The sequence below is a fragment of the Notechis scutatus genome, chromosome 1, assembly GCF_049901735.1.
Source record: "Notechis scutatus isolate UNSWTSFEM ecotype Mainland chromosome 1, rNotScu1.2, whole genome shotgun sequence".
NCBI classification, from domain to species: domain Eukaryota; kingdom Metazoa; phylum Chordata; class Lepidosauria; order Squamata; family Elapidae; genus Notechis; species Notechis scutatus.
In genome coordinates, this window is record NC_142009.1 from 293,017,944 (window position 1) to 293,042,418 (window position 24,475).

A 24,475-nucleotide genomic window follows, 5' to 3' on the forward strand; every position below is an offset into this window, starting at 1 on the left:
CAGAGTGTAACAATAGAGTTTATTTGTAACAGAAGAACCTGAAATCTTCCTTCCCTTTTGGCATTTCATACATACAACCTCTGAGATCAAAGTCCCATTCAGCGTCCTGAATATCTCCATTCCTTAAGATATTAAGTAGTACAAACAATAAATATAATACAAGAGAAAATCTGGGGATAGACTGACCCATAATTTTCATTCTACTGAACTGGGCTAGACAATTAGAATAAGATGCCCTTCTGTGGTTTTTGGATTACGACTCCCATCAATTCAGATAGAGGTTTTAATCCAGTAAACAGAGATTGTGGATGATTCTAATTCAGAAGGATCTTGAGGACTACTGATTTCTCATCCTGACATTGAGGGACTATATCTAAAAGACTCACTTCTCCACCAGGGAAAAATTGTGTTAAGAAAAGCTCAGAAAAAAGGGCTGATCTCTATCTTAAGCTAAAACAGAAGCTTTAACTTCTGAAAGGAAACACTGGGGCGTTCCTTTACTTTGAGATTCATTCATTAAAATTAAAATGCAGACAAGCGAGCAAACAGTAGCACATTCTGGATCCTTAATGACCACGTTAATAAGATTCAATTCCCTAAAGATGCATCATTTGGCAATGTATTGTCTCTGTCAAAATCAACTGAATGACCGAGCAACATAAGAACCAAATAATGTCGATCACAAACACATGCAATTTGAAATAAAGTGCTTTTATCTATAGTCAGATAAAGATTTTCTCATAAATGCTATTAAACCTTTATTCAAAAGTATATTGAAATAACCAATAAAATTATGAAGGAACAATATACACACAATACTTTAAAAATTGCATAAATAGAAATGCACAGAATCTTAATTACCTGATATAAAAATAAAATTCATTCCATATCATTTTCTTGACCAAATGAAATTGTAAAGCTTTTCCAGAATGTAAGGTGCTTTTGATAACCAGCAACATTGGATACACTAGAAGTAGATAGTCCCAACTCCTTCCAGGCAGTTGTGGTTCAGATTCCCACGCTTCCTACAAGTTATACATTTCCTCATTGGACCTAGACTCTAGACAACCCTGTGCCTCACAGACAAGCATTGTTGGTAATGGATTTTTATGTCAGGATGGGATACTGAGTTTTAGTAAGCAAATAGGCTTATTAATTTAAAGGATATTTAAATAGATTCCTTGGAAAAAATAAAACTAGGGACAAAGTTCTGACCAAGAAGAAAGGAAGTTAAACAAACCATTAAAAAAGTATGAAGAATTATGTTTGTTCAGGTCAACCCTAAAAGTATTCTGTCTGGATGTAGTAAGCAGCTCAGTAAACTCTACTGATACTGATACTGATACTCTACTGGTAGCCCAAACCTCTTTAGATTCATTTAATTCCTTTTTAATACCCCAGAAACCTGACAGCCATCAACCCTGAATGGATTCTCTAGTTTAAATATAGACTAACACCTAATCATGAGCCTCAACTGCAATATACCCAGTTTCAGATGCCCTGACAATTTCTTTATCTTGTTTTTGGTGTATGAATATATAGTCCTTAAATGAAGCAGTGGTGGCACCTCCCTTCAGGGACCACTGCAAGGTGGGTGGCACCTCCCTCCAGGGACCACTGCAAGGTGGGTCAAATATTACTCTGTGGCACCTATTGTGTGAATTCAGGTGACAAATAGCAAAGATTAGTGTTACTTATTGCTCATTCCATGCTGCTGGGGGAATACCTCCATACTGCATCTCTAGCCAGTCTTGTCTACTGCTATTCTACTCCTACTTCCCCAGAGAGTTGGATACAACAGTGATTAGATTTTAAGAAAAATATCCTAGGTATTCAAACAGCATGAAACAGGGTAATAGTGAAACATCTTAGGAAGCAGCCTGAAATATGATTGTACATACAACCAATTCTACTCTGCTCTGCCTATGGAACTACTAGAGGAGGGAAGAATCTGCAGGCAAGCATGTATAGGAAGAAAGGAAAAGGAAATAATTCAGAAGGAAAAGTGCTGCTTGTGATTCAGTTCTGTAGGTTTTTAATGTTTTCTATTCAGCTCATGCTACAAGAAAATAAAGTGAAAGAAGGGAAGAAATCCACAGATGATAGATAGAATCCTCTAGCCAGCCTCCATTCTCCCCTGCCCATGTTTCCTGCTGGCAGTACTATGATTACGTGCCTCCAGAAGTTTTGGATGTTCCGCCGCTAGAGGTTTTATAAAAGAGATTGGACCACCATTTGTCTAGAATGGCATAGATACTTCTGCTTGAATAGTGGGTTGACTAGATCTCCAAGGTCCCTTCCAACTCTGTATATTAGGAGATGTCTTTCTGCAGGCTGAGTCATGCAGAAGGAGGTAGCAAAGGAATCAATCAATAGGGAATCAAGGAAGGCTGGAGATCAGCCCTATTATGCTGTTATATTTCTGCAACCCCAGAGATGGTTGAGGGCACTAACTCAGCAATGGGGATTCCTATTTGTTATGGAAAGAAGTTGTGGAGAAAGACCAGAGCAGTGGATGAAGAAACAACTACACAGACCTGCTCCTTTTTATGCAGCATTTATGGGGAAGAAATATGTTCAGTTTGCATCTAAGAGACTATCAGTATTATAAAGGATATAGCAATAGCACTTAGATTTATATTTCATCCCATTGTGTTTAAAGCACTGTCTGGGTGGTTTACAATGTCAGCATATTGCTCCCAATAACCTGGGTCCTCATTTTACCAACCTTGGAAGGACTGAAGGCTGAGTCAACCTTGAACCTATCAGGATAGAATTCCAGGCTGCAGGCAGTTTGCCTGCAATATGCATTCTAACCACTACACCACCAGGGCTCGTCTATGATACGTCTTTTTTAGAAGTAAAGAAAAGAAGCCAATTCTGGCTGAAAGCTGACAGGCAGCTTTCCCAAATCCTATCATCTGTCTCCATCATTACCATGTGGACTGAATTGGATTGAGCATCTGGATGCAGTGGTATATAGCTCAGTTTTAAACACGAGCCTACAGTGACTGCTGTTTAAATGTGGCAAACCACTTTCTCAAACCCAACTACCATAAACACACTGGGAGTAATATAACCTCATACAAGTTCACACTGTAAACTTTTTCCATTTGTTTCTCTTATTTTTGTGTACTCACACACTCTATATAGTTGTGGGAGCCTTGGCAGCTGATCTTCCAGATATGTGAAAATAAAGAGAAATCCCATTTGTCATTGGAATCTGCTTTTGCATGATGATTTATTTATGAATGTTCAACTATTTTGTTTTTTAAAAACTGTAGCAGTTTATTTACATTTTTGTATATTATATGTCTATCTGAAAAGTGTTAAATAAGACAGTTCAGGCCATTTTCTCCCATAATCACTTATACTACCTTCAAATTTCATTCAGAAATCGTTGAGGTGTTATTTTCACTACTATATCAGCACAACAGTAGTTATCCAACACTTTAAATGGTTAATAGAGATAGCATTAACAGCCACCTTCTGCATGGCAATATTGCAGCTTTGCCGCAGCTGGTTTCTGAAAGTGGGATAAACAATCAAGATGGATCAAATCATAGTCCGAAATGTGGCCCAACAAGCCATGAGTTACTGCCTGAATCTGAGATTCACAAAGGACTGAGACTTATCCATGAGCAATTGCAATAGCGCAGAATTAGGTAATATATAGTGTTACCCATCTTTTGCCAATATAGAGGAACCTTCTAACTATGCCTATCCAAAGGGAATGCCACCAAAAAGGATAACAGCCATAGTAGCAGATGGTTATGATCTAAAAAGCAATTAAAAGTAACATCCACAAAAAGGATTGTAAGACAACCATCACATCTGGATATAGACATGGGTATGTTGTATAATCAGTTGCTTAGCAACCAGTATTTGTATTTTAGGTGATAAATCATTAATATATCCTTTGGAATAATAAACCAAGCAGGTTATTGAAATAGTTTCCAGACCCTCATTCAGACAAATTACAATGATCTCTTGTCTACAAGTTGGTCTAATTTTGATGTGACAAACATAAGGTCATTGTCAACAGGAAAAAAAGCATAAGTGATAGAAAATGCAGCAGCTAGGTGATCCTTACCATTTAAACACTAAGATAACAAAAGGATGTGTGGAGCTGTGGATCAAGAATTATCTCCTTGATATATATTTTGAAATTGGATGCTTTGAGCTTGAGCTTAGACTTCTACATGTCTCATACTCAGATTTCTCTTCTTGCATATCAAGTTCCAGAAAAATAGCAGCATAATCTATTGCAGTATATAAAACACAGATGATGCTCTTGTTATTGTATTACTATTTTATATGGAGAAGAAAACAGTGAAATCAAAAAAAGGAAAAATGAAGAAAACCCAGAAGACCCTAAAAACAAAACAAAGTAAACCAGTTAGCAAGTTTCAGTGAGGACTGAAGGAGTAATGACTTCAGAAATTAATCCAGCAAAATGGGGAAAAATGGAATATAATGGGAAGTGACAAGCAGAAATTTAAGGAACCAACTGTTGACAACTTCTGAAACGTGAAGATGAATATTCAAACTAAAATATCAGAGACCACAAAGCCAAATACACCGTTGTGGAAGCAAAAGACCTGTTATTTGATTGGAGCCATGAAAAGAGCAAAAGGAGACAGACTAATTATGGTCCACTAACTACTTGGTGGTAGCAAAAAAAAAAAAATGACAATAAAGTTGCAGGTTTTTGTTGGATGGCATGCACACACATCCTCCACTACAGCATTGGAATTACAGCAGTTGGGTCTTCTTATTGACAGTTTGAAATATTTACATTTATTTTATGGTCACAGGTTTGTATGGCACTTAGTTGATTTTATTGTGCTAGTTCGTTTTTAATTTATTGAACTAGGTTGATATATTTATATTGTGCCAAGGAATTATTTGGTTTTAATTTTTAATTGAGTTTTATTTGCAAACAAGATACTGCAAGTTATATTTTCCATGATATGCTTAGTTATGGGCACTAAGTAAAGCTATGACTATTGCTACTTTTGAGAGATGCATTTCTAATTAGAGATAAATACCCAATAATAATTAAGTAGCTATGGTAATAAGCAAAGTTTCCTTGTCTCAATCAAGATTTGGGTTTAATTATCCACCCAACAATTCCACATAGTTCCTTATTTGTACACTAGAGGTCATATGGTTACCATCCCATTCCAGAAACATGCAGATGGTTCATCAGCACCAGCTAAGGGGGGAAAGGGGCTTTTGCTTTTTCCAAAAGATCTATCCAGTTTCTGCAATAATAATAATGAAAGGAAACAACAGTGATAGCAACAGTGCAACGATAAAGCAACATTTAACAAGCAGTGACCTCAGGAGAGAAAAAGAGCAGCAATCCAAGGAGTTGGCATAATAGATATTGCAGAGAGCAAATTAAAGTACATATTAACATGCATATAACTGTCCAAAGGTGACCTTATGGGAGTGGGTGAAATTTGCTAATTGGTACTAAATCTGAAACATTGAATTGTTTTTTTTAAAAAAAGCATTTCTAGCAAACGTTAAAAAAAATCACAATTTAGGAGAGAGAAAGTCATAATAAAGAGGGCTTTGTTGCCTGATAGATTTGCATTATAAATTATGTCAATTAATATAGAGGTTTAATTTTTATAATTTATTTAAACAAAATATTGGGTTTCTTTTAACTAAAGAAAGGTCCAAAATATGAAGAACTTAGATGTTAAACCACCAGCGACATCTTAATGGTTATCAAATATTCCAAATGTTAACTTTCCTCATCTTGCCTGTGTGAAAAGAACTGCATTGCCTCAAAAGAAGACAAAATTTAAAAAATAAAAAAATCAGAATATAATTCGGAAATGTTTTTCTCACACAAGTTCAGAAACCAACAGATACATAATTAATATTGCTTATCCTGCCCATTTCTACCAAAAAGGAGCCCTAAACTAGAAGTTATCACTGCAAACAATCTTAAATGGAGCAGGTGCAATCACCATATAGCATAAACACGAAAACCTGTTATAGTATGCAAGGGCAGTTGTAATCCAAAATACTCCAGTTAAGGAGCCTTTCCTCGCTTAGCCCTGTTATACAGACATCCCAACCTAATCTACAATGAGATAGCTATAGAGACCTCCCTGTTTAATCCTGGATGAAATTGAGTTGAGCAATAGAATGGCTGGGAGATCCAGTTCTCCATTATAAAACTTACTATCATATTTAGTTGTCTCTGAACATGTCTCCCTAGGATTGGTTGGCTGGAAAGCCTAAAGACATACACAGACAGGTCAGGCTTGCTTAAAGTCGCTCCACTTTTTAGCATATACAACCAATAATTATTCCAAATAAGGATTAAAAACCCAGCAGAAATTTTTACCCTAAAGTTCTTAAAATATACGCTTATTTTCCAGATACAAATAAGCAATGTACCCAACAGTGCAGTTTATATGTTCTGATATCCCATCTGGCTTAGTGATGGGGATAGGTCATGAGTCAGGCAAACACAGCTGTGTGTTCATGGCAGGAATGTGCCTTGAATGTGTTTCTCTCACTTTCTGGATTGTTTTAATACTCTTGGGGGCTTTATGGCAGCTAGGGAATCTAGGTCTTTCTCTGTTTCTTTTCCCCCTCCCCCCCAAAAGGCTGGCTCCCTTCTTTCCACAAACATGTTTTTCTTTTCATAGGCCATTTGGGTGGAATTGACCTGGTAGTTAGATTTTGGAGATGCCTTTTTTCTGGCAGCTTATTTTCTGCAGGTTGTGGAAACATCACAATGTTGGGCAAGGACTGGCAGAGCAGATATGCAATGGGAATATGGTAGAGAGCATTGCCAGCACAGAGGGTGGCAGCAGGAATGAGAGATAGGGATTATTTTGGAATAAATGCAGCTGGGAGTATTGTCATTTTTCCTTTCCTTGCTTTTCTCTCCCTTTCCTTTATACTTCATTTCTATCTATCTTAAATTGAGGAAAAAGTTGTTGATGTCAGAAGACCTCAGCAGTATGCCCTACTTGCAGTGGCATGAAAATGATTTGTTAACTGTTACTCAACGTAATTTCACAACATAACCATCTTGCTATTAGCCTTCTGCTGAGGCAACTGAATCCAGTTTAAGGTATTCTGGCATGAAAGTAGTGTTTTCCTTAGCATTGCAGCCCAAGAATCTGCAGGCAGGCTTTCCAGGGGACACGGAGGAGAGTTTTTTGGAAGCTGGTGATCAGCTGATCTTCAGTTGGATTATCAGCATTCTTTAGGACTTCTCTTCCTATCCAGTTGCTGGCTTTTATGACTGTCTGGCCCTTTCAATTGTAGCTGTAAGAGAGACCAGAAACCTCTCTAGGCACAATGGCTTATGGGATATCAGGCACTTCCAGGAGAAATTGGGTCAGGACTCTGTATGCAGAATGGTGACTTTTGCTGAGGTAGTGCTATCATATGCTGTTAGCGGCAGCAGTAAAGAGATTTGACTGGATTAGTAGCTGATAGAATTCAGTACAAAATGCGTAAGCATAGATACAGATTTTGCCAAGGACCATCTGCCCAGCACAACCACAAAACTGTGCCAGCAGGAACATTTTGGTCTCAAAGTACAATCTTCTCTTCCACCATCCTGAGAGTTTTTCAAGGACATGGTGTAGGAAAGACTTTCCTAATCTAATGTCTTGTAGAAAAGTTAAGAATACGTTACTCAGAGTTCCCAGCTTTTTTTCCCAATAGAAAGAAAATATGGAGAGATGCAAGTTTGGTAGGGAAAGCTGGATTAATGTTATATGTACTTTCTTAGGGCAATTGGATTCTTTCATGTATACCTGTAGCATATTTCAAAGAGGAGGGGTTAAGGAGAGTGAGGATTACACAATCCAAAACGTTATCTGTTCGGCTAGATAGAAACTGGATTTGGTTTGTTCCATCAGCCTTGGATGCAGGTCAGCCTCATCTCCACTTAGTAAGAGCATGTTCCATATCCATCCTGGAAATTGCATTCCTAACCTTCTAACATCTCCACTTCATCTTCTAGTTTTCCCTGAAATGTATGGAATGTAACATACCAAGACGGTGTATTGTTTTCTTTCCCAGGACTATGCCAAAATTACATTAAAAGGCATCCAGATTCTTCTCTCTACAAAGACTCTGACAAAGTTTCCTTTTATCTAAATTTATAATTTGGGGATATTAATCTATTTCTGGACTTTCATACACCATGAGCACCCATCAGATTTATGCAAAAGGAATTCACAACCTGCATTGTAATACATGGTAAACATAATAGCAAATGAATCAAGATATCCTCTTAAAACCTTGGGCTCTTCTCTTGTCCCAAATCCCTCCAGACAAATTGCTAGCCTTCTGAAACACCCCTGAAAGCCAGTCAGCTTGGGACAACTTCTGAGAGTTGAGAAAAGACAGAAAGGAAAGCAGAGGTTGTTATAGAGAAGTCAGGGCTGGAACGTCTGAGGAAATTGCTTAAGCTGCCCTATAAACTTACCTTGTTACTAAGGTGATAAAAAATAATATATAATTCTGAAGTTGCAGAGATCTTTGACATAAATATTGGGATGAGGTTGGAGAAACAATACATATTACGTTGTTGAGCCGGGGAGACAGAAAGGACGTCCTGATCTCCTCAGCTTCTTTTTGGTTGCTGTATTAATATTCTCTGGCCTCCTGTAGTTGAGACAGGTATTCATCCTCTGGAGGGTTGACAGCACACTGCTGCCCATTATTGGGAGGCCGCACAGCATGGTATCGACTCCAGTCCCCTTTGCAGAGGATCCAAGGCAACATGTCCACCTTGTAGTGTAACTCAGGAGAGAACTCTGTGCTTATGAGGTTGGGCGCTCCTGCTCCCTTGCCTCGGGTAATGAGCTTGGTGTTCTCATCATAGCAACAGTGTTGGGCACCTAGAGTGGTGCTGTCCAGGGACAGCATGGAACGCAAGCAGAAACGGGCTGTGGGTTTGTAGATGTCCAATCGCTCCTTTGGCCCACTGGCATCCTGCCATCGGAAGTTCTTGCCCTTCTGCTCATCTTGCAAGTTTACAGCATTATAAACAGCTTCTAAAGGGTAAGAGCAGGGACAGTTGGGTAGGTCTGAAAGCACTTTGCTTAGGTATTTGTTGAGGAAATCACTCTTGCAATTAAGCCATTTCTCACAACTATCCACATCTGGGAAAGGAAGGAAGAATCAAATCAATATAAGATTTTATGTCTTAGAATTTTCGTCCAAATTCTCAGAAAGCAAATCCTTTTTACTACAGCTTCCATGGTTCAGCTTAGCCTTTCCCACCATAATGACCGCCAAAGAAGTTGATAAATATGTTGCTTCCTGTGAGGAGGCTCATACTGCTTAGAAATTATGGATTTTGTAATCCAGCAGATATCAAAAGATTGGGGAAGGGTGATTTTAAGCATATTGGAGAATAAGCCCAGGTATTTACAAAAAGTTTGGAGGACAAATAGCAAAGTAGGAAGTAAAACAGAGTTCCTTGAGCCTATTTTGAAATAGTTACTTACTACAAAAATATATTTTTCTGGGTCTATAGAAAATACAGTAGTAGCAATAGCAGATACACATAGACACACTGATAAGGTGCAAAGTAATTATTCAGTGTAGCAATTAAGAGTGGAGGGATCCGTTAACTTCAATTCCCTTCATTTTCTTATTTTCCACTCTTAATTGTATTTTCTTTCTATTTCTGCATCCAGCTGCAGATTAATAAAGATCTCCACAAAACTTTGCATATCTTAATGTCTATTTGTTCCAGCACAAAATTGGGACAGCAAAATTTGAATGTCAAAGGTTACCAATACTTTTGTTCACATATAGTTCTAAGAAGTATGAATGAGACAGATCCACATTACAATGCAGTTTCTTAATAATAATTAAGAACAATGCAATTTCTTAATAACAATCCTAATATTATTGCCTTAAGGGCAAGGACTTTACTGGCCTGCATTTAGAAACTCCGTGGCATTTTCAGCTTCAAATGGTGTCTCTTCAGTGGTAGAAGCCAATTCCCCAACTTCTCCTTGAGAAAAGCATAGAAGCAAACAGGTCAGAGTGTACACTGTGAGATACAATCTGATTTATGTAAAATGTCTACAACAGGGGTGTCAAACTGGCAGCCCACAGGCCGGATGTGCCACGCGCAGACCACACCCACCCCAGCTCTGGGAAGGGGGAAAATATCATGAAATGTCACGTGACAGCAACATGATGCTGCAAGTTTGACGCCCGTGGTCTACAGGAATAGAAACTTAACATGTTCATCCACTAGTTTTCTAATCGTTTCCAAGACTACAATCTGCTTTCACATATGGAAGGGTTAAAAGCTTTATTTTGAACTTCACAGTAGGCTTTCGGCTGATGGCCTCAATAGAGCTGGTGTATCAAACAGCTGAGTAAAGGTATAGTGGAAATGGTTGCCGTTAATAATGGATCCATTGATTTTTCAAGACTGTCATCAAATCTTGCTTTACTGCAGGAGACAATCCAGTTCCAGAAATATCTTCATTTTATAATATCAAGGAAATGGAGGAAGAAGGACTTCTCAACATTCAAGGGCAAAGAATGGGAGAGCGATCATAGCCAAAAGCATTTCCCTCCTTCTCAGATTCCACATTAGTTCTCATAGGATGTCTGAAAAGACAATTTCTAAAAACTCAAAAGAATTTCTACCTGGTCCAGATGAGATAGCAATAGAGCATGCCCATAGGCTGATATGAATGAATGAATAACTCTGAAGTGTTATTGTTAAAGCAGAGCCTATGGAAATATTGCAGCCAAGAAAATTAGAACATACCAGGACAGTGCTGCAGTTCACAGGTTCTTGATTCTGTGGCTGTGCATGCATAACCACAAGACCGGGTTCTCTTCTGATGGCCATTGCTACAGGTTACACTGCAGGAAGACCAAGGACTCCAGTCCTCTTCGTCTTCATAATCTGAAGCCAGCAGCAACAACAACAACATAAAACAAAACACATGAAGATTCAACAAAGTCTGGTGAAGAACAAAGTTACAATCCTCCTATAAGATACATAGAAGAATTCAGTGTGAGCTATACTTCTGTAATGAAGGCTTAGTTTTTTCCCAGGGTTCTTAATGTGAGATACACACACACACACACACACGATCAATGGATGGGACTTCTGAAAGCTGTACTCATCCTTTTCTTCCTCAGTAATGTGTGTTTGTGTGTGTGTGTGTGTGTGTGTGTGTGTGTGTGTGTAGCAATCCCTAAATATCTGATTGGGAAAAGCTGTTTGTAGTATACAATATAAAGGAAAGTGTACATTTTATGCCATTAATGAATGAAAAATGCTCAGTTTTAACAAGCTCATTCTACACACAGTGAGATCATATAATATTAACTGTTCACCAGCTATTGTTTTTTGACCCTTAATGGAAGAAGGATATACTCAGCAGATCAGATTTACTAAGAGCAAAAAAGGCAGACTCACCATAGTTGTATTTCTCTTTTAAGATCCAATTCTTTCGATTAGGCCACCTCTGATGCCAATTTCCCCCCACTCCACTCACAACTATTTCTTCTTCATCATACTCCGATGTATAATCTTCCTCTTCCTCCTCCTCTTCTTCGTCCCTGCTCTTTATGTTCAAATTGTCATCACCATCCTCTATGGGATCTGTGTATTCCCAGAAAAGAGGCCAAAAGAGGTCCTTATGAGATAACCAGTCAGAGGAAGACAGGGACCAGTCATTGCTAGTCTCCTTCAGCAAGTCCATCTCCATCTCTGCTTGAGGGTCATTCACCACCTCAATGGTCACCTGGAAATCAAGGCATTGAATCAGACTGTTTTGGAAGCATCAGCACTAAATCAAAAGGTAAGCAGCACATTTTACCTTCAACTCTCTATATGTCTTTTTCACGTCTTACCTTTCCTGTCCGAAAAATTAAGTCCTTGTAGCTCTTGACTTTCTGCTTTCTAAAAACTATTCTTCACACTCACCTATTCTCCTTCCAACTTAATTAAAATTTTCAAACTCTATTTGCATATTTTCATTTTTATTTAAGCGTAACTATTTGAGGGATGGGGTGTGCGCGCGATGGCTCAGTGGTTAAGGAAGCTGAGCTTGTCAGCTGGAAAGCTAATAGTTCAGCTCTGAGACCCAAGAACCACCAGACAGAGTGAGCTCCCATCCTTGGCCCAGCTCCTGCCATCTAGCAGTTTGAAAGCATGCAAATACGAATAGATAAATAGGTACCACTTCAGTGCACATTGGCATATAGTCATGCTGGCCACACGACCATGGACATGTCTTTGGACAATGCTAGCTCCCTCGGCTAAGGAATGGAGATGAGTACCGTCCCTTAGAGTCAGGCAGGACTAGACAGGGGAAACCTTTGCCTTTACCTTTATCTGAGGGATATAAATTATGGATTGTGTGAATGTGCTAAAGTTTCTTTCCCTCTTTCTTTCATAGCTTTTGAATCTGGAATCATTCAATAAAGCTCCACGATGAAAGATTCAGAGAAGACAGGTATCTGCAAACTGTATAGTTAACAAAGGTATCTTGTTATGAAGGTAATGATAGACACAACCACCGCAGCTTTAAAAGAAGGGCCAAGCATATTCATGGAAATTAAGGCTATCCATGGTTACAAATCCCAATAACTATGAATTATCCTCAGTTTGATAGGCAGGCAGCAGGCAGATGTGAAAATAACATGATGAGTTACATAAGCTTTGGATGTGATCTACAACAGTTCTTCAAAAAACATTAAATCGTGTAAGAAACAAATAAAATTGAACAAATTATTTGAAAGAGTTCCTTTGGAATATGCAGAACTGTATGTAAAATATTTTGTCTTGAATTCTTAAAAGAAAGAGAAATAATTGCTTTAAGTATTTGATAGAGGTTGCTTTGAATATGCTCCCATGCATTGAAACCTTCCTTTCAAGATCTCTTGCAGAGATCTAATAAACTGGACTGGAAACTCTCTATAGCACAGCTCAAAACTCTTTATACCCTTATTTTAGTATTTGAGTTCAATTAAGTAGACCAAGGTACAGTAAAGTAAATAAAGTCCTTCTCTTATGCCATTCTGAACGTAAATTTCCCTATTGTGTATACAAATATAATACAATTCTGCTTTGTATTTATTTGGAGGGACAATTCAATAAGCTCATTTACTTAGCTGACACTCACACAGTTGTTAAATTTGCATTATTAATCTGAAAATATTGGCCCATCTGGTAGAGATACCAGAGAAGTAAACAATATTACAATATCACATTTTTCTTTTTCCCCTTCCTTGCTCACTCTAAATAATATAAGATATGATCAGTCAAATACTTTAGACCAGTGGTCGCCAACTGGTGAGAAAATTTTGGTGGGCTGCAGAGAAATCTCACCCCCAGAGCACCCCCACAAAGCAATTAATCCAGGCTGCACAGAAACACAAGGCTGCGCCGCCCACATGGCCTGCGGGAACCCTCCCCTCCCACTCACTCCTTACCCAGTAAACTTGCCTGCTAAATTGCTATTTTTTCTTTTTCTGACCATCATCTGTGCTGCTGTGCTGGGAGATTTAGATTAGCTAGGAAGCATGAAATGGTTGGATTTCTTGCTTTCTAGCTAGTCTTTAGATCTTCAGCTCTGCTTTTAAGTACAGCCGAACCTTAGGACTGAAGGTTTGCTTGCAAGCAAATTCAGTGCAGACTCATGGCAAGCAAATTTGAGAGACTGAGCTAGCTGATGGTAGATAGATAGATCACTGAACGATTCTGTAAGCAATTCAATCTGCCTGCTTTGCCTGATTTTGGGTAAAAGTTGCTCTTTTTTTATAAAAAATTCAATATTTATATAAATATTTATAATATTTACATATAAGGCATGCCCAGCCAGTCACATGACCACCAAGCCACACCCACAAATTAGGCCACACCCACAGAACCAGTTACTGGTCCCTGGGATCTAAAATTATGCGTTTGGTGGTCCCTGAGGTCCAAAAGGTTGGCGACCCCTGCTTTAGATAAAGGTTATAGCCATGAGCTTGTATTACTTTTTAATATATATTTTAATCTTTATTGTATTAAATGATGTAAAACTTTAAGAAACACATTTAGAAGTAGATTAATATTACATTATTCTATGTATGGAATTATCAATCTCATAGTTTCAATTTAATTTTGACATTATTGTTGTGGTGCAGTAGTTAGAATGCAGTATTGCAGGCTAATTCTGCTGACTGCTGACTTCCAGCAGTTCAGCAGTTTGAGTCTCACCAACTCAAGGTTTACTCAGCCTTCCATCCTTCTAAGGACCCAAATTGTTGGGGGCAATATGTAAACTGTTTAGAGAGGGCTGTAAAGTGGCATATAAGTCTAAGTGCTATTGTTATTATTTCTTTATTGAAATATTCTCAAGTTTCTCTTGATCTGAAAAAAAAGTCAATAAACTAAATTATATATTACCCAGTCATTCTTTTTTGGGGTTAGAGTCTGTTTTTTGGGGGGTATATTAGAAACAACCTTGCTATTCCTCATGAAAACCACTGGATAATTTTAGGGAAGTTAACAGTTCTCATGTTTGCTCACCTCAATAGAGGAGAATGAGGAGGGGAAAAAAATCAAGCCTGTGGAAAAGAGGGAAGAAGGGAAGAGAAAGAAAGAAAGAAAGATGCAAAGGATTCTTCCACTTTTGATTTGTCTGTGGCTAGACTAGCAAGAGTAGCTTAAGGAAATCATCAGCCTACCTGTATGTTTGGATTCTGGGCATTCAGATCCACATTGGCTAAGCCTGTCAGGCTTTGTAAGTCCAGCACAAAAGGTGTTTTCTCTTCTGGGAGTATTTCCGCAGATTGAAGTGATGCCAACTGGTTCCTTGAAGCCTGTTGTAATGGCCAATAGTGCTTGTGTTGATCTGGTGTCACCTGTCCATTCAGCCTCAAGTTCTGTATTCTGTGTGACTTTGGCATTTCTTCTTTGAATGAAGGGACATCAGCTGATGTGGCAATCTGAAATGAAAGTTAGTTGTAGTCTTACTGCCTGATGAAGATCCAACTTCCACTTATCCCAGCAGACATGTTAGACTACAACTCCTATGATGCTCAAGCCCTTTCCTTGCAAACTTGCATGTAAGGCAAGATAGAGCAGGTTCTGATGATGGCCACTCAAGAAGAGCTATATTTTCTAGGCTTTACCATTGAAAAAACCTTGCCCTATAATGTCCCCAATTGCATATTCAGACCATGATGAAATTAGGAGCAAGTTTTTTTCAGAAAATCTAAGCAAGCAAATTGACTCACTGGTTACTTGCTGTAAAAAAAAAGAAGAAGAAGAATTGTAATCATAAGTAACAATCACATCCCAACTAACTGTCAGTTTCCTGGTTGCCAGTAAAATAACACAAAATGTTTAAAAGTTTCAGGATGGCAAAGAAATCAGGGCAATGAAAACAAGTTAATTCTAAACTCCTGATTACATGGTTTTGAGCAGTTGATGTACTTTATATTCTGCAGCATTATACAAGATGAAATTCAACTCAATGGAGTACTTTTTTTTCCAGTTCTATGATTACAAATGAAAAAATACCGGCGTTGGTTATGGATTGGAAAATTAATTAATATAAACACCCCTAAGAACATAGTCTGGGAATGATTTACAACCTAATGTGCACTGTAGTGATTTTTACCAATGATATTTTGGAACGAGTCTTCCAAAGTCTGGAGTCTTCCATGTGTGTAGGACTACAATTCCTGAAGCACCATTGCCACAATGTAGAAGTCTGTCCCAACCTTCCTTTGAAGGCCCACCATGACTCACTGCAAGGAGCCATTTCCCAATGTTCCCCAAGTCTTGTTCTCTGTATGCTACTTCCTTTCACTGCAGGAGCCCAGAATTTAGCTGCAGAATTAGAGAAACTGGGGATGCTCCCCCTTCCTCCATATGGGATACCAAGAGGCTCTATTACCTGCAATTAGGGCTTGATGGCTTTTGAAAGACTCTTCCCCCTCACTACTTTCATCTTGATCACTGGAGCACTTCAAAGAGCTGGAGCTGGTTGGGACTCACATGAGCGCACATATAAGGCATCATCGATGGATTTACAAGGGTTGCACATCAAAGCCCTGGAGCCTGTCTTCCTCTCCCACAGTGAAAATGAGAGAAAACAGCAGGAAGATTGCTGGTCTCTGCTGTTTTTATTAAGGAGTGGGACCAGCCCTGGCAAAAGGGCTTGTGGTAATATTTCTGAGCCCCAAAGAAAGCTTCAGCTATAAGACTGAAGGAAGTATGATTGCTCAATTTGGCAAAGATTCTCATACCCTTCTAATCAAGGCTTAAAAAGAGCTTCAAGGCTGGACAATGGGATTTTTTTGTGTCTCATTACCAGATAAGGTCCACAAAGAAAAGGAGAAAAGCACAGGTTTTGACCATTAAAACAGCAAATGAAGAAGAGACAAACTGTTATTTCTTTCAGGTCCATTGCTCCAACAAAATCAATAGTCCACTTGGCTCCTTTTAGCTTGGTGAAATTGGGAATAATAATAATAATAATAATAATAATAATAATAATAATAATAATAATAATAATAATATAATAATATTGATGATGATGATAGTATTATATATGAATTAATATATTAATAGTAATACAAGAGCACACAATAGATACAAACTCATGGTTAACCGCACCAAACTTGATTGCAGGAAATACGAATTCAGCAACAGAGTGGTCAATGTCTGGAATACTCTACCTGACTCTGTGGTTTCTTCCCCAAACCCCAAAACTTTAACCTTAGACTGTCTACTATTGACCTCACCCCTTTCCTAAGAGGTCTGTAGGGGGCGTGCATAAGCGCACCAACGTGCCTACCGTCCCTGTCCTATTGTTTCTTTTTTTATTTTTCTTATATGTATCCATGTATCCATAACTATGTTTTTACTTATACCTATTATCAATTGACAATTGACAAACCAAAACAATTGTCAATTAGCAATTGACAAACCAAATAAAATAAATAAAAAATAAAATAAATAATAATAGTAGTAATAGTAATATTTTATTATTATTCTTGGAACATAGTATATTTTAAGAAGATACTTGGTTGATACCTAGGATGCTGACAGCAACCCATATCAACCATTAGTACCAATCACTGGTATTTGTGATACATTTTTAAATGTTCAGTTGACAGAGTTTCATGTTTAATGAATAAAAGATATAATAATACTTTTATTTCTGTCAGCCCTGAGACCAGGTTCTTCAGATAGGGTATGCTGAATCTCAGATACCAAAATCAAAGAAAAGGTTCCAACTATTTCGTTCTGTTTATTTGGATGGTTGGACTCTTATCATCTCTCTCTCCCTGACAAGCAACAATGATCAAGATCTGTGCCTCATCTGGTGCAAAACTCTCTAGAAAAGAGATCACTTATTAAGAAGTATCAACAAAAAGCCCCTTCCCTTAACTCAAAGTATAGGTACCCTGTGGACCCCAAGTCCCTTTTTCATAGTCCTTCTCCTCTGACTTTAATTACAGGGACAGGAAATGCATAAAAGTTTTGTGTAAGCACTAAATTAACTTAAATAGGTTTAAAATGTCCAAAGTAAAACCTCAACTTTCCCTTCAAAATCAGGAAAACAAAAGCAATAATCTCAGCTCAGCCTGTGTATATCTTTACCCCATTCCACTTCAGCTCTTGGGCTCTTCTCAAAAACTCAGCTGAGACTTCCTTACATTGTTGCAGTTCTTTCCCTTCTGATTTGGGAAAATCTATCCTTTTTGCTGGTGTCTTTAATTGTGGAAATAAATTGTTTCTAATACCTTCTCATTTTTATTTCATTTTCCTAAGAGACCTCGGTTGTTGATGGTATGTTAACTTGAATGCAAGAAAGATTAAATATGGCCCTTGGTTATCGTAAAATACAATGAATCCTTTTCACAGTTTACATTAAAATGTTTATGTAGAGAAACCAAAATGACAGTTTGATATTTGACTGAAAGCACCTGAATAAATTCCTCACAAAATGAAAGTTCTTAATGAAAATTGTCTTCTTCCCATTCTATCACGTAGGTACAAGACAGTCCAAATAAAATGAACAGAAACCACGTGTTAACTTAGTCTAATCCAGCATTCCAAGGAATGGATGTAATTGGTATATTAGCTTGAACTGTGTAAAGACATCTCTGAAATCCGATTAGCCTAATTTAGGATTTAACCCAGAAGGATGATCAAATGCAAATCTGAGTTTTCAAGAGAAAGCTCTGTCCAACAATAGGATGCTGGCTTACCCAAAATAGATAAAAGGCTTTCTTGAGCCAAATCATGATGACATCTCCATGTAGTTTACTTGGCAACAGGATGGAAATGCTTCCAAAAGCTATTGCTTTCTTCTGATATGTTTGTGTTGACTATTGCTTTAGCCTGTAGCTCCTGGATTTGCTATGGTCCGAACCACAAATGCCAAAATTACTTCCTCTAGAAGAGGGGTGTCAAACACAAGGGATGTGAGATGGCTCTGGCCCACGTTGTAGTCAGATCTGGCCAATGGGACTGTCCTGGAAAAAGGGGCTGGCTTGCATGGCTTTGTATGCTACGTCTACCCAATGCAAAGAGGAAACATACCAGTTGTTTGGGGAGTGGTGTCAAGCTGGCCATGCCCACACAGTCAGCCACACCCACTCACTCAGCCATGACCCCCCCAAGGTCAACCACAGCCCTGATGCGGCCATCAATGAAATTGAATTTGACACCCCTGCTCTAGAAGTTGCACAATTGAGAGATTTTACCATTTTAAAATTATTTAGATTTGTTCAAAATACAACATCATATTATAATAGACAGGCTATTGCCAAATGAGACCCTAATGTGGAAATTTTAATATAAACCTACATATATAAATTATTTCTTAAGGGATTGGGAGTAAATTAAAAAGCTATAAAAACACAGCTTAAGTTCTGTCTGAACGATTTTTGACTAATCAACAGTGAACGGAGGTACCTTCCAGATAAGTTGAGACTCTGCTCTCTTTTACTCTAGTATAAAAATCATGACCTTGACCATGTTAAAATCTTGTTGCCCAACTACTGAATGGAGCCTTTTTTTAAGAAGGGAGGGAGGGAGAAGAGACACAAGGGTCCTGGAACCCTGATCAAGGTGCAAATCTCCAGTGAAAAGCAACTATGTTTGAGGAAACCTACCTAGTATGGGGAATTATTTACAGAACCCTCATATTCCACAGCACACAATTTGAAAAACCTTGATAATAGAGGATCATTGTGAATGGTCACACAAGAGATTATATACAAAGTTGAAACCACAGTAACCTTATATACAATAGCTCCCTCTGGCCCCAGATCAGAAACACGGTGAGTCTCCACCAAGTTGGCATTGTTCCTTTCTCACCTTTAACTGGATTAAAACTGCTGTGGCCAACCACTGAGAACAGGCTTTCTGGCTAGCCATCAAAAGGCTTCAATGCTACTTTTAATTGTTTTGACCAGGAAAGCTGCTTTTACCACCTGCTTCCTTCCTGGCTGTATTATGCTCTTTGACCTTTCTTTGGAAAGAAGGAAATGGACTGAAATGTGGCTTGTTTATCTATATTCAGAGAGAGGCAGGCAGGCTTTGGAGGGGGACTTCAACCTGCAATTCTACCCACTAAACCAATAGGAGATGGCAGAAGAGGAAGCTTAATATGTCAGTGTGAAACAAAACTTTCAAAGTCCACAAGCAGCTTGGACAACTTTGATTGCTTGAAGAACGTCACTGACCTAGTTAATGGAATAATAACCTCCTCTGGCCTCTCTATAAGACATCTTAAAGTTTGTAACAAGCAGGGTTACCAGATATCTGAACAAGCAGAGAGGACATAAATAATTAGAACCGAGGAAAAGTTGGGGTGGGGGGAGAAGATCTACTAACTGTGACATCCTTGACAAAAATCACAGTGAGAAACTGCAAAAAAAAAAAATTATTTAGGCCTACATGTGTATGAAATTATATTTTCCAGCATCAGAAATATTGTTTTTCAATCACAATATTTCTCTCTCTCTCTCCCCCTCTCCCTCCCTCCTTTCCTCTTGCTTTTCAATTAGTTCTGGTATAAAACTATCCAGAACAGTTAACAGAATAATAGAATAACAGCGTTGGAAGGGACCTTGAAGGTCTTCTAGTCCAATCTCCTATAAAGGAGGAAACCTATATCAGGGCTGTTAAACTCTGCCTGTGGGCTGGATGTATCACGTGCTGGCCACGCCCACGCCCCTGGGCTTGGCAAAAGGGCAAAAAAAGTCCTAGTACATCATGTGACATCGCCATGACAACGTGAGTTTCACACCCCTGCCCTATACCATTTCAGTTGTTGGATTTAGCACATTTTACAGTGTTAAGAAAAGACACTGCAAAGTTTACATAACTTCCAGGTGGACAACACGGGGAAGCCATCCATGGCAATCCATTTGCCTCAATACATCCAGAGCAAAAAGCCCTTTGCTGACTTCAAAGGTTAGCATGCTTTCCCAATTTCCTGTACTGGTGCAGCCCAGCAGCTGAAGAATGCAAGCTTTGCCACCTGGGAGCAGCTGCTGTGCAGAAAGCCAGCCAGAAGATTTGTGTCAAACACAAACAGCAGCTGCAGAACAAACAGTGCTCACCTAACTGGCTTTTGGCAGCAAGAAACATTGAAAACTATTGGGGATTCTCCGATTGTATCCATTCTATGAGAAAAAATTTGGGGGGAAAAGCCTAAGTCAAATCTAGATTTAGGAAACAGCTGGTAATTGCAGCTGTAATTCTATGGTAAGAGAGAAAATTAAAGACACTTAGGGCTTGCTCTTAGAAAGAGCAGCAAAACGTGTATCTGATGATTTAAAAGTGACCCTGAGCATTCTCTGCTGTTTTAGGAACATCTCAAAAGCTGCTCTGCCCAATCCTTGCCCACTAATTAGAGTAATTAGACCAGCAAGCTATACAGAACACAGGAACCTCTACAGAAAAATTGGTTAATTAAAAGCTCTGAAGCCAGTTTTTTTTTTTTTTGAATTTATATTATTGTGTTACACGGGGACCCAGTCATTATTAACGTGACCCAAAGAAGAGTGAAAAATCCCCAAGTGGCAATAGCCACTATCCAATAATTTCTTAATGCCACACATAAGCATAATATTTCCCTTTTGGGAACATGTTTTCTTTAACATGAGTTGCCATATTCAATATTCACTTACTGAATGCAACATTAGCAACTGGGTTGTCTCCTTGATATTAAAGAAAAAAACAGTAACCAATGAAATGCAAACTCTTGCATTTATGACAGCAGAGAAGTGAACATCTGAACAAAGTCGCAATACTTGGTTTAAAGGCTTGCTGAACAAACCCAGAGTGCTTTGGCGCTGAGATGTAAGCATGCAACATCCTGATTACTGTGAGGGTCACAATAATTCCAGACAACAGGAACATACAGAACCACAACATTTCTAGTTCTTATTGGGGTCTGGGGGTGGGTGGGGGGGGGAAGGCAATAGATTTAATTTCTCATTCATGTATCAAATGTAAATGAGTTGTTCAAAAGAGCCAACCATGTTAAAAAAGGAGAAAAAGACATTTCTCCAGCAAAAGGACGCTCTTCTTCCATTTTCTCCAAGTTGTTTTCCCTCCCAGCTGATGCCTCCACTAATTTCAAATATTTCCCATCTTTCCCATCTCATCTTCAGCAATTACCCCTTCCCCAAATAATTCTGACTAAAATAATCTGGTGCATCTCAAAAGGAAGAATGGCTCCCAAATGGTAAAGCATGCGCTTGTGCACAATAAGCCCCTTTCAGAATGAGCAATGGTTCATGCTGCAAATCCAACCTCGGGAAAGGACAAAGCAAGGAGACAAGAGGGCTTAATTGCTGAAGAAATGAAAGAGTAAAAAAAAGCACATCCACCCACAAGTCAGAGACCACCCCCTGCTGTGGCCAGTGGTGGGCATGCATTCCACACATGCAAGCAAGCAAGCAAGCAAATATAGCAGCCTCCTTCCGGGTCTGTAGGGAAGGTGCAACAGCAGCTACTTCTGCTGCTCACCCCCACCGGCCCCAGTCCCCACCTGGAGCCACCATTTACCCACTGTCTGTGGCAGGTCAATCATCTCCTGCCAAGGCAAGGACAGGCATCATAAAGGGAGAGAAGGACGCCCGCAGGTCAGGAATAAGCAGCAGGAGACAGGGGGGGCTCCTGCAAAGAGAATATAGCCTGCTTTCATCTCTGGCCACAAAACTGAAGAGAAAATAAACCTTCCGAGGAACCTTCAGGGCAGAGATGAAGCTACAGGGGGGACCTTGGTCCGGCAGTTAACAAGCAGCCAGACCGAAGGGTCTTTCATTCATCTTTTGCTAAGGTTTATATGTTCTTCTGCCCTTTAAGAAAGCATCTCGAGCAAGGGCTGAGGAATGGCCAGGAAGCCTGTCAGCTGAGGCTTGCCAGAAGAAGGCAAGGTGGGCTGCTTTCACTCACCTCCACCAAGGTATAGTCCGTTTCTTTCGGGTGGGGACTGCGCTGTTTCTTCAAGGGCAGCCCTTGGACAGCAGCAAGCGAAGTTGTCAGAAACAGGAGGCTCAGAATAAGCACAGCTCTGCCTCGGGCTTTAGACATCTCTTCCTCCCACTCCAGCGCAGCGCTCCTCCTTGCAAGGCTTCCCTCCCTCCCTCCCTCCCTGCCCACCCACCCTCCTCCGCACGGCAGGCGAGCAAGAAGACCGGCCGCGTCGAGCGCTACTTCACCCTCGCCGGTCTCTTAAAACCCTTTCCGAAGAAGGGGAACGAGGCAGGGCCGGTCCTCTCGTCGCCTTTCCGCTCCTCTTTGCAAACGGTCGGAGTGAAGGGTATCAAATGAGAGGGAGGAAGGGAGGGAGGGAGAGACCAAATTGGGCGAGGGAAAGTCCTCGCCCCCCCGCGGCCTTCAACCCGGCTCGCGTTTCTTCCGTCTCTCAGCTCCGCGCCGTTTTCTGAGCCCCGGGTTTTATTGCCCAGCTTTGAGCTGGCGCCCCGACAGGCGCCGGGGCTGCAGGAAGGCGCTGGCGCGAGAAGGAGCCGCAGACTGGAAAAGGTGCGGGAAGAAGAAGAGGAGGAAGCGGCTCCTCTCCGGCGTGTCCCGCGGCGAGAAAGTCCGATTTCTTCCGCCGCCGCTCCGGCTGTCCTCACCGCACGTGGCTTCAGCCGAGACGCCCAACGAATCTGAAGAAGCGGCGCTCACGTTTAACTCCCGAAACCGCCCAGTTTCTACGGAGCCAAGGCGGGGGAAATGGTTCTTCTGCTCGGGAGGTGGAGAAACAAGAGTCCCTCCGGCCAGCCGGCCGCTCTTCGGATCGCCTCAGAGAAACGCCGCTGCCGTCTCCTCCTCCTCCTCCTCCTCATCCCGAAGTCTTCGGAAGAAACTCACGTGCCTCCGTCGCCGATCCACACGTTGCCCACCTCTGGAACTCGACCAGGCGCCGCGATGCCCGCAGCCGCCGCATCTCCCGGCCTCCGATTACCTTGGCTGCTGTGCCTGCCGCAGCGAGTTCCCGGCCGCTCCTTGGCCGGAGGCGTCCCGCGTCCTTCGCATTTTGCAGGGTGCGCCTCGCCCCCCCTGTTGTGACTCGAACCCCCACCCTCGAAGACTCTTGGCAGCTTTTGTCCTGCAAACTCTCCGGCCGCTTCCCCCCCACCAGGACGCTTCCAAGGCTGTCGCTGCTATGGCGCGAGGCACTTTCGCCCCCCACCCCCACCCCAAGTCAGCCTTGCTTGGCTGCCCAGCGCCGCCGCCTCGGTTCTTCCCCAGCCCCGGCGCCTTCCTCGTAACAGCCTTAGGATCCCCCGGTCCTTTCGCTGGTTCTTCTTGGCTCGCCTTTCCTTCCTTGGCGCCCCCGCGGCTTCCTCAGTCCGGCACGTTCGGGGGGGCTCTCGGATTTCGCGGAGCGTTCGCCGTCTCCTCGCGCGCTCCCCAGAAGCCGAGCTTCGTCTGCAGCTCTTGCTCTCCCTCCAGTGGCTCGGCTTCCCTCCATCGCAGCCTTCGGTGACGTTTGCCCGCAAGAGGATCTTTGCTCGCAGGCCCGGCCGTGAGCGTTTGCCACGGGAATGAATACACGCACCCGCGACACCCCCCTCTCCCCAGTAAGGAAAACGGAGAGGGGGGTGGGGGAAATCCGGTGTGCTCAGCTCACCTGGCTACAGCTTCTGTCTATTTTATTCCTACAACAGATTCGATTTACAAAGGCTTTAGGGTCCATCTTGGTCCAAAACGTGGATCTGAGGTTCCAAACGATTGTCTTGATTTGTGTTTTATATCAGGGATCCCCAACCTTTTCGCGCCGCGGCCCGGTTCCGACATCAGCTGGGCGCCGCGGCCGGTATCGGCGTCAACTGGCGCCGCCATCTTTTATGACGAAAAGGCGTTTCGGTGGACGTCATCGGGCGCTGTTTCGTCATAAAAAAATGGCGAGCAGCGCTTCTGGTGAGCTTTTTCGGGTAGAAATGGCTTTCACCCGAA

General features: G+C 40.8%; 1 protein-coding gene across 4 annotated transcripts; it reads right to left on the reverse strand.

Annotated features, from left to right (window-relative positions):
• ISM2 (isthmin 2) lies at nt 1-23,567 on the reverse strand. 4 transcript variants are annotated; one of them, XR_015746812.1, is made up of 7 exons: nt 22,463-23,567; nt 14,716-14,976; nt 11,456-11,783; nt 10,796-10,936; nt 9,944-10,021; nt 8,480-9,158; nt 1-4,374 (listed from the first exon to the last, which is right to left on the reverse strand). XR_015746812.1 is itself a non-coding variant. In XM_026664356.2 (6 exons), exons 1-6 carry the CDS (start codon nt 22,598-22,600, stop codon nt 8,641-8,643), a joined length of 1,464 nt encoding a protein of 487 aa, XP_026520141.1. In that variant the 5' UTR covers nt 22,601-23,567; the 3' UTR covers nt 1-8,640. The 4 variants fall into 4 exon arrangements, 2 of the variants coding, with proteins under 2 accessions (XP_026520141.1, XP_087808135.1); XR_015746811.1 differs by having other exon boundaries at nt 1-8,379; XM_026664356.2 differs by having other exon boundaries at nt 1-9,158.
• Nucleotides 23,568-24,475: the final 908 nt, after the last annotated feature.